General features: G+C 36.3%; 1 protein-coding gene across 2 annotated transcripts in view; it reads right to left on the reverse strand.

Annotated features, from left to right (window-relative positions):
• LOC121506059 (ATP-binding cassette sub-family C member 4-like) overlaps positions 1-9,337 on the reverse strand; it is a 50,225-nt gene extending 40,888 nt beyond the window's left edge. For both annotated transcript variants that reach the window (XR_005991605.1, XM_041781560.1), the window contains exon 1: positions 9,078-9,337. Coding sequence is in view for 1 of the 2 variants with exons in the window: in XM_041781560.1 (XP_041637494.1) it covers positions 9,078-9,151 (74 nt within the window). In the remaining variant the exon portion in view is untranslated. The remainder of the gene's footprint in view (positions 1-9,077) is intronic.
• Between the last annotated feature and the right edge of the window lie 2,194 nt (positions 9,338-11,531).

The following is an 11,531-nucleotide window of genomic DNA, read 5'->3' on the forward strand; positions in this document are numbered from 1 at the left end:
ATAAAGTCAATAATGCCTATAAACCCTTCTTGAACCAAAGCCAGGCTACAAAGGCAGTTAAGGTTTAAAGATAAAGTCTTCCAGATGCTCTCAGAGTCTCAGGCACACTACAAACAGCTCCAGGCAGAAAAGATTAAAGGTAACTCACAACAGGTTCAAGTCCAATGCTCAGAGACGCAAAGAGGCTGTACGGGTTCTTTCTCTATAAGTGCAAAGGTTATGAAGTCATATATCTCAGAGTTATCTACATTTACAGCAGGCTATCAAGGCTGATAAACATGCAGGAAACAACAGGGTAAGAATGCACAGACCGGTACGAGCACGTTTTGTAGTCCATCTTGAGATCATTGTAGTTTAACTACAGAATTCATTCAAGTCATTTCCCTGACACATTTTTTATCATTGCGAGAAAAGTATTTGAGAAAACACAAAGATGAGAAATGAACTAAAAACAGACTTTGATCAAGTTTAAAAATAACAAGACACAAAACACAAAACTCAAAAGTTTAAAAGCTGTTTGTTAAGATAAAATGAGAAAATTATACTAAACACAAATTTTTGAATATCTTGATGTTAAAGTAATGGGAAGAAAATCTAAGAAAAGGGAAAAAAATGATGATAAATAAAACCAAGTTAACTAACAGGAGACTGAAGTTAAAACAAGAGAAAAAAACTTTAACTGTGAAGTTAAAAATTTTACAAAAAGCAAAATTAATGAGACAGAAATTGAGAACAAGAAACAAAACTCAGAATTTTGTGGTCAAATATTGAAATAAGTAAAACTCTAGACATTTTGAGATTAAAAATCTGCATTTTATAAGAAACCAGTTTCTTTATTTCTAAAATTAATACGTTGAAAATTCACAAGAAATAAAACTTGGATTTTTTTATATAATAAACCAAAATTTACAAGAAACCAATTCCGCAAGTTTGAAATAAAAAAAAAATACAACTCTAAATTTGTGTTTATAGATTAAAATTCTGCATGAAAAAAAACACCTGTAAAATAAATTTTTGAAATTAAAGATAAAAAATGTACCAAAAACAAACCTTTGATTTTTTTAATCATCATCATGGAATCAAAAATAAATAAAAATCAGAAATTGAGATTTTAAATAGATAAATGTAAAGAAAATTAAATGCAGAATCCCTTAACGAATAAACTCAAAAGTTTTTATATTTAAAAATCAAAGGTTTACAAGAAATAAAACTCAATTTTTAAAATGATCTTGCTGAAATTCACAAGTCATAACTTTTGTAATTATCTGGTAGAAATTCATGAGAAATATAACTAAATTTTTTATATTTTAAAAAATCTTGGACAGATTTAAAATCAGTATTTAAGATTTCATATAGTAAGGTTTACAAGAAATAAATGCACTGTTTTTTAATTATCTGGTCAAAATTCAAAAGAAATAAACTGAGAATTTAAACACAGAATTTGAAATTCCTTAGAAATAAAACACAGAATTTACAGGACCATAAGTCAAAATTTCACTGAGGACTAAAGTGTCAAAGTTTTTTGAAATTATAAAGTGAAAATTTACAAGAAGGATTAACAGCCATTGAGGCTGCTGATCTGACCATTTTTGGGAAACAAACTTAAAATTATTGACATTATAGAGTCATAATGTTTTTTGATTCCCTTTTGCAGATGTTATCATGGATACATTATTACACTGAAGATACACCTGGCAAACAGTATCCTCTAGCCCAGTGGTTCTCAAATGGTGTGCCAAGACACACCAGTGTGCCTTAAGGCAAGTCTAGGTGTGCCGTGGGAATTTGTACCATACGTTATTTTACTACAACTTTATGGTAAGAACTGTAACCAGGCCTGCCCACAGACCTGGTTGGACCCCTGAAAACCCCCAGATAATGGGATCTCCCCAGTTGGGATTTATTGATGATGTGTGTGTGTTGGATCAGTAGCATTGGTGCTAGCATCCTGGCTAACAGTTACCTCATCTAGACCTGAAAAGCATGGCAAGCTATTATTGGGTTGAAATTGGTGTTAAAGTTATGAATTTGTGCTATTTTTAACCAAGTTAAAATAGATTTCTACCCATTTTTGCCACTTCTTTTGACAGTCTTTTTTTTTTTTGGCCACTTCTTATTACTACTTTTGATCCATTTTTGCCACTTTTTCTTGGGAACTTTTTGCCATATTTAACCTATTTTTGCCACTTTTCGCACAATTTTACTATTGTTTGGCCATTTTCTCCCATCACTTTTAACCCCTTTTTACCACCTTGTAGTAACTATTTGCCATTTTTCTGCCACTTGTGATCTATTTATGCCACCTTTTTGTCCACTTTTGCCTTTGACCACTTTCATCCCATTTTTACCACCTTTTCACACGGTTAATCCTTTTAGGCCAATTATAACCCATTTTTGCCACTATTTTGACACTTTCAACAAGTTTTGGCCAATTTCAACCCATTGGTTGGCCACTTTTAACCAATTTTTGCCCATTTCTGACTTTGTTTCACCACTTTTTTGCCCAATTTTGCCACGTTTTGTCATCACTTTTAACCCCTTTTTACCACCTTGTAGTAACTTTAACCCTTTTTACATTTTTCTGCCACTTGTGCTCTATTTATGCCACCTTTTTGTCCACTTTTGCCTTTCACCACTTTTGCCGTTTTTTTCTTATCACTTTTATCCCATTTTTACCACCTTTTCACACGGTTAATCCTTTTAGGCTAATTATAACCCATTTTTGCAACTATTTTGACACTTTCAACAAGTTTTGGCCAATTTCAACCCATTGGTTGGCCACTTTTAACCAATTTTTGCCCATGTCTGACTTTGTTTCACCACTTTTTTGCCCAATTTTGCCACGTTTTGTCATCACTTTTAACCCCTTTTTACCACCTTGTAGTAACTTTAACCCTTTTTACATTTTTCTGCCACTTGTGCTCTATTTATGCCACCTTTTTGTCCACTTTTGCCTTTCACCACTTTTGCCGTTTTTTTCTTATCACTTTTATCCCATTTTTACCACCTTTTCACACGGTTAATCCTTTTAGGCCAATTATAACCCATTTTTGCCACTATTTTGACACTTTCAACAAGTTTTGGCCAATTTCAACCCATTGGTTGGCCACTTTTTACCAATTTTTGCCCATTTCTGACTTTGTTTCACCACTTTTTTGCCCAATTTTGCCACGTTTTGTCATCACTTTTAACCCCTTTTTACCACCTTGTAGTAACTTTAACCCTTTTTACATTTTTCTGCCACTTGTGCTCTATTTATGCCACCTTTTTGTCCACTTTTGCCTTTCACCACTTTTGCCGTTTTTTTCTTATCACTTTTATCCCATTTTTACCACCTTTTCACACGGTTAATCCTTTTAGGCTAATTATAACCCATTTTTGCAACTATTTTGACACTTTCAACAAGTTTTGGCCAATTTCAACCCATTGGTTGGCCACTTTTAACCAATTTTTGCCCATGTCTGACTTTGTTTCACCACTTTTTTGCCCAATTTTGCCACGTTTTGTCATCACTTTTAACCCCTTTTTACCATCTTGTAGTAACTTTAACCCTTTTTACATTTTTCTGCCACTTGTGCTCTATTTATGCCACCTTTCTGTCCACTTTTGCCTTTCACCACTTTTGCCGTTTTTTTCTTATCACTTTTATCCCATTTTTACCACCTTTTCACACGGTTAATCCTTTTAGGCTAATTATAACCCATTTTTGCAACTATTTTGACACTTTCAACAAGTTTTGGCCAATTTTAACCCATTGGTTGGCCTTTTAACCAATTTTCGCCCATTTCTTACTTTGTTTTGCCACTTTTTTTGCCCAATTTGGCCATGTTTTGTCATCACTTTTAACCCATTTTGCCACCTTTCGCCCCCTTTCTTCCATCTCCATGATCTCCCAGTTGCTGGGCCCCAGAAAGCTCTCCCCTTTATCTCCCCTTATAGGCCACCTTGACTGTAGCATTATTTAAAAAGTCTGTTTTGTATCGATTTAAATATGGTGTGCCTTGAGATTTTGGCTTAACCTTAGGTGTGCCTTGGGCGAAAAAGTTTGAAAACCACTGCTCTAGCACACCTTTATTCTGCATAATGACTGTTGCTTTTGACTCAGAATACCCAGGTTTTTTTAGAAGATTTTTCTATTTTGTATTCACAAAAAATCAGATTCTTTTCTCAGAGATTTACTGCAGCTTTTCTTTATTTTTAAGGATGGCTCTAATATAGTTGTATAACTACCAGTTTCCACCAACAAAGGGCAAAGTTTCAAAGTTTAAGTGATTAAAAAGAACATTCTGTGTACTTCGTATGTCAGTGGTGCATGTACAGCCGGAGAGGAGAACCACCAGGCAGAAGACTTTGATAATTTATAATGAGAATAGCACAGCGTGAGCAGGTGAGACATTCAATGATTACATTTGTTCTCTCTTCAGTATCATTAACCAGAGTCTGACTTCTGACAGACTGACTTTTTTATGTCTGTATTTGATTTTCAGACTGCAGAGAGAATCCAAAGGGAAGTAAAATAAATAAGAAACAGTTGAATGAAAATTAGCGACTACTTTAGTTAGACAACGCGACTCACGACACGACTCATGAATCGAGAAAATCAAGAGAAAACATTTTTCTTTAAAAGAAAAAAATCAATCACAGGTGTGTTTTGATTCTTGAACATAAAAAGTTCTGCTCCTAACACAAGTTGATATATCTGTTTTAAACATGTTGATGACGACTTGATGATCTATCATTTTTTATTTCACCTTTCTTTTATTCCTTTATTATTTGACCTTATTATTATTTTTAGTACTAAACTGGTCTCATCTTTTCGTAGTTGGGTTCCTGTGCTGGCCTGAAATTCATGGGTTCCTATGGTGTCATGGGACATATTAGCTCTTAGGTTGTCTTGGGATGCAAGCCAGAACAACCCAACACAGAAACATTTTCTTCACCCAGCCTGTCTCTCTGATGACCATTTAACAGTCATAGAGTTACTGAGTTAGATAGTGAGAACACAGGATGCCGACCTTGACAGGCCCACTGGAACGCTGCAAGGAGGCATGACTCAGCAGTGCGGACGTCTCAAAGGGTCATTTCCAGAGCCTGGGACAGATTCAGAAGGTCTGGTAGCGTGAGTCAAAGGCATGGTGAAGGCAGACAACGGGTCACAACCCTGAACCAAGACCGATACTTGACCTTGCATCCAGAGCATCTGCAGTGGGCCACAGAATACCACACATGGACACTGAATGAGTGGGGTGACGCCCTCTTCACAGACGAGTTCCGGTTCTGTGTAAACTTCCTGGGCAGGCGTAGGAGAGTGTGGCATCGCCCTGGGGAGAGAAATTTGCCACAAAATGTTGAACAGCCTGACAGTTTGGTGGATAATCCATCACGGTCTGGGAAGGCATCTCCATGGGTGGAAGGACAGCTCGTCATTGTTGAGAACAGCAGCCTGGCAGGCCAAAGGTATAGAGATGAAATCCCATATGTTGGTGCTTATGGATGACAACGCCCACCCACACTGAGCAAGACTGGAACTCTTGGAGGAGGAGGGCATATCAAGGATGGAGTGACCAGCCTGGTAACCCGACTTGAACCCATAGAACACATTTGGGAACAGCTACAGTCAAGCACGCCAGGTCCATTCCTCCAGCAGGCAAGCCATCCCTCAAGAGAATATCCAAATCCTCATCTCAAGCATAGACAGGTGTTGTGATCAACTTCAAATGTCACTACTTTGTAGATCTATCTGGACCCCCTAGAGATCCCTGAGGTCTACTGATGATTTTCACCTCATCTTCCCTAAAACCAGATTAAAAACAGTGATTGAGCCTTTTCTCCTCACTTGTGGACTGAATTACTGAAATCAAAACATGCCCCACCTTACCGACTTTTAAATTTCATCTTAAACTTAAGTTTTCTTCTTTGGCTTTTAACTCGGCATGGGTTGTGTGGTTTCCGTTTCTCTTTTATGTCTTGTTTTCTAAATCCTTCAGGTTGTTTTTGATTCTTTTTATTGATTTCATGTGTTCTTATTTGCTTGTAAATCTTACTCCTAATGCTGTGTTTTTACTGTGCAGCACTTTAGTTTACATTAAAGTTTTTAAAATGTGCTAAATGTACCCAAGAAAAGCAACCCCCCCAGCACCCAAGAGAGAAGAAAAAGTGACACACTGCCGTCAAAAATCAACACAGATTTTAAATGTTTCACCAGTAAAACCCTAAAGATCATGATTAGAAACATAACAGTAGATAACAAAATAAAAAAGATCTGTTAATCCTGAAAAAAGGATCTTTTAAGGAGGGAAGAAAACCTGAAAAATATGATATTTGACATTCGAAAGTTGCATATTTACAAGAAACCAAACTCAGAAATGTCGAGTTTAAAAACTCAAGAAATTAGGCTACAATAAAAACTCAAACTATGCATTTGTAGAATCTTAAATTTTGACATAAAAAACTAATAATTTAAGGTTTTTAGCAGCATGAATTTACAACAGTGTGAAGTAAAAAAAAATTACAATAAACCAAACTGAAAACTGAAAACATGTACATTTATAACATTTAAAGTAAAAAAAAAAATCTCATTAATTTATGACTTTGAACTTCATTTTTTTTTTTTCCTAACAATCACTAGATCTTCTTTGTTTATTTTTTCTTCCTAAAGTGGCCCTAATACAGCATCAATATAACGGATAGGTTCCAAATTCAGCACAAAAAGTAAGGAAATTTGTGTCTGGTAGATTATTTTTTTTGTTGTATCAAAGCTTCTGCAAATCTTTTATGAGCCCAACCCACATATTTAGTTCATAAGCTAATCCCACAAATGCATACTCCTTACAAATGTGGCACCTTTTAAAAGGGTGATAGACAGGCTTTCCAACGGTACAAGATTTATTGCCAAGAACTAGTTACAACACAGAAATGATCTACCAGACACAAATTTCTTACTTTTGGTGCTAAATTTTGAAACTATCCGTTATATTGATGCTGTATTAGGGCCACTTTAGGAAGAAAAAAAAAATCTAGTGATTGTTAGGAAAAAAATGAAGTTCAAAGTCATGAATTAATGAGAAAAATAACTTTTTTAAACTTTAAATGTCATAAATGTACATGACTGAAAACTCAGTTTGGTTCATTGTGAGGTGTAAATCTGTTGGTTGGGCCTGTGAAAGATTTGCTGTAAGATTTATTGCCTAGAAGCATTGTTGCAACAAAGAAATAATCCATCAAAATCGAGCAAACTCAGAATTGCAGAGTTTAAAAATGTGAGAAATTACAATAAAAACTCAAAATGTATGGGTTTGTAGAAGTCTAACATTTTGACATTAAAAACTCATTAATTTAAGTTTTTTAGCAGCATAAATTTACACCTCACAATAAACCAAACTGAAAAGTTTTCATTGATGTACATTTATGACTTTTAAATTTTTAAAAAAGTAATTTTTCTCATTAATTTATGACTTTGAACTTCAATTTTTTTCTAAAAATCACTAGAACTTTTTTTTTCTTTTTCCCCTTAAGTGGCCTAATACAGCATCAATATACGGATAGTTTCAAAACAGCACAAAAGGTAAGGACATTTGTGTCTGGTAGGTTATTTCTCTGGTGTGACAATGCTTCTTGGCAATAAATCCTACTCCGTTGGAAAGCCTGTCTATCACCCTTTTAAATTGTGCCGCGATTTTAAGGAGCATGCATTTGTGGGATTAGCGTGAGAGCTAAATATGTGGGTTGGGCCGGTGAAAGATTTTCCATAATATTTATTGCCAAGAAGCATGTAACAACAAAGAAATAATCAACCAGACACAATTTTCCTTACTTTTTGTGCTAAGTTTGGAAACTATCCGTTATATTGATGTTGTATTAGGGCCACTTTAGAAAGAAATTTTAAAAAAAGAATAACTTCTAGTGATTATTAGAAAAAAAATTGAAGTTCAAAGTCATAAATTAATGAGAAAAATAACTTTTTTAAACTTTAAATGTCATAAATGTACATGAATGAAAACTTTCTAGTTTGGTTCATTGTGAGGTGTAAATTTATGCTGCTAAAAAAACTTAAATTTATGAGTTTTTAATGTCAAAATTTAAGACTTCTTCAAACCCGTACATTTTGAGATTTATTGTAATTTCTCACATTTTTAAACTCGGCGATTCTGAGTTTGCTCGATTTTGGAGGATTGTTTTTTTTGATGCAACAATGCTTCTAGGCAATAAATCTTATGGCAAATCTTTCACAGGCCCAACCCAAGTATTTAGCTCTCACGCTAATCCCACAAATGCATGCTCCTACTGCCAAGTTTACATAGATCTTAAATCAAAGACAGGTGTATGCGAATTATGCTGAGGTATGATCAGTGAACACAATTAAAATTGATGTTTAATTTATTCCAAGTGGGTCTTAGGGATGCAAGTAGGGGAGGCCCTTAAGAAAAAAGGTTGGGAACCACGGGTGAAAGGGAGGTAAAGCTCAGCCTTGATTCAACTTCTATACTTAGTGCAGCCTTTCGTGCAAACAAGGGTCATCTGACACCTGAAAATGTACATTTGAATCCAAATTTAGTTCACTGCAAGTGTAGCTGGCTTCATTACAAACTTCACAGCAGTGGGACAAACGCTGGTTTTAATTAAAACAAGCTTCTTTTGCTCAAAGGAACATAATGTGCTAGAATATATTACTGTAATATAAAATTCTGTATCTGGTTACAGTTACTGGCTGTGGCTCACTGGACTCTCTACTTTGAAACTTCATTGCCCACTGCTGGCTGGATTCCAAACTTTAGCTCCAACTTTATCTGGTTTTCACTCAGAATGACAAAGCAATAAGAAGCATGAAATCTGTGATTATCTGATGCATTATAGTGATGAAAAAGCGCAGAGAAACAGATAAGTAGCATTCATTAACTTATTAGTAGCTTATCTCCAGCAGTGCCTGAAATATGAAAGGCTTCTTTTTTGCTCTAACACTACACAGCTGTATGAACCACTGGTGGACTGATTTACTGTATGCACATGCTCCATATCCATATCTGTGGAGCTCGTGCTGCTCCACACCCCGCGGTGACTCTGCGACGGTTGTCACTTACCATAAAAAAACCCTGGAAAGGAAACTTGCAGTAGCCAGCGGGTTCTGCTTGACGCCTTTCTTGTGAGTCTCCATGGTCAGTGGCACCCGGTTGTGTTTGTTGAGCCTCGGCCAAAACGGAGTAACTTTTCACACACGTCTCTGTTGTTGTGGCTAAAGTGTGTAGTCGGCTTACATCCTGTAAAGCAACGATAGATAAATTAAACTGTACCCGCTGACGCTTGTTTACAGTTACAGCCGTCCGCGGCTACCTTGACGCAAAATTCCTAGAAGTTATGGATATTCAAAAGGGACATAATTCGTCTGTATTTAATGAGCGCGAGAGGAACACGTGTGACGCAGGGGCGTTCCCTGGGTTAACCGGAGCTTAAAGGTGCGTTTGTGTTGTCGCGTATTTTTCACTTCGCGTAAGATTTGACCTGATTTACAATAAATTAAGCCATTAAATTTAACTAAAACTGGATTTTAATATCAGTTTATTCCATTTAATCTTACCAATTACTCACCCTTGTGCCCTTCCGTAAAAAAAACGCTCATGAATAACTGAAGGATATGAAACTGAAAGTTTAGAGTTTGCCGTTAATTTAATCATATATATATATATATATATATATATATATATATTATTTTTTTAGATGTCGCTTACATTGTTGCTTCTTAAAGTGCATAGTTGTTTTAGTAATAACACTTATTTTGCGCTAGTTTAAAAGCAATAAAATACGTAAAACTACTCATTTTAGGGGTATGCTTTAAATGATCGTGCTGGTGTATTAGATATTATTTGACTGATATTCAGGGATAAGAGAATTGAAAATAATAACATTCTGAAATCTAAAGAGTGTCCAAGAAAACAGCCATGCTTCAGAAACTCCTATTTACCAGGAGCACATGAACGCGTCATCGTATCTCCGGGTTTTCCACGCCTTTCTTCGGGGGGTCCTGGCTCAAGGCCGAGTCCGAGCGACACAATTGTCCAGAAACAGACCAGTAGCACATGCAGGGGTCAGGGACTCAGCCGGGACTTCTGTTATGCTGAGGCTGCACTCACAACCTGCTGCTCAACTCTGCTGCAGACATGTCGAGGCAGACAGCAACAAATGCAGACACCACAATCATGTAGAGGCAGATGATTCAGAGGATAAACATTCCTGTTTAATAAGGAATTAAATGCATTATTATGTAGGAAGAGTAGTGCTCTCTTTATATCAAAATAAAAACAGATTTCTACAAACTGTCAGTTAAACATAAACATACAAGATAAAGAAATAAAATCTATCTATCTAATAGCATAAATTTTTGTCCACGCAAGTCATTATTTGGTAGATGCAATTTGTGAGGACAGGTCTCAATCAGGCTAGGGTTTTCCTCCGTTTTGCTGCATTCATTTTACCCTCTACCTTCACAGCTGCAGAGAAGCATCCCAGCAGCGTGATGCTGCCACCACCATGCTTCACAATGGGGATGGTGTGTGTGTGCATCCATCCTTTGACTTAAACTTTTCAACAACCTTTTCCCTGAGTGTTCTTTTGTCTTCGGGGTGTAATGGTAGCCATGAATACTGATTAACTGGGGAAACCTCCACTGCAAAGGGGGTGAATATTTATGCAATCTCTGATTTTTTCCTCACATATTTTTATTTGACTTCTTTTTGTAGAAATCTGTTCTCACTTTGGCATTTAAAAATAACCCTATTTAACAGCATGAATATCGGCATTTCCCCTTTTGTCCCTTAAAAATGTTCCGCAGATTTTGTTAAAATAATTGGAGATAAGTAGAAATGCTGGCTGATTATTTTAGGGTTGTCTAGGTTATAAATCTGTCCATTTAAAGTGAAGTTAAAATGAATTTTGTCATGCTATTAAGCCCCACATTTCATCCTTCAAACATTCTTTCCTCTAAATATAGGTTAGATTTGCATCTCCACAAATCCACCAATAGAGGGAACTGAGAGCCTATATGTTGACACGTGTACAGCCTGAATGAGGAAGGTCACAGCACTCTGGCGACACAATCCCCTGTGAATCCACATTCATTTGATGGCGTCTCAGCATTTAAATTTCTTTTGCTAACGTTGTCTAATAGCTGCTGAAGTCAAAAGAATAAGTCTGTGAAAGCTTACAGATTTAATACAACAGTTGTAGACATTTTCTTGTCAAACTTGCCAAGTCATTAAAACTTTCCTTCCAGCATTTTTCATTTCAATTACACTGTAATCTTTCCACCCCTGGGGCTTGAGCAGGACAAGTCATTTTCAGAACTCAGCGTGGCTGGGACATCGCCAAAACCAACAGCCAGCGTCTACATGGAGTTACTTCACATTCTTCAGGGAAACACAATGATTTTTTTAATGTGGAGAGTTTACCTGCAGTGCAAGGCTCCCTAATGTGTTTAGGAAGCCCGGGACATCCTGGGCCCCAGCTGTGCCTGTGTCACATCTTGTTTACACCAGGGACCA

This window comes from Cheilinus undulatus, linkage group 24, assembly GCF_018320785.1.
Source record: "Cheilinus undulatus linkage group 24, ASM1832078v1, whole genome shotgun sequence".
Lineage (NCBI taxonomy): Eukaryota > Metazoa > Chordata > Actinopteri > Labriformes > Labridae > Cheilinus > Cheilinus undulatus.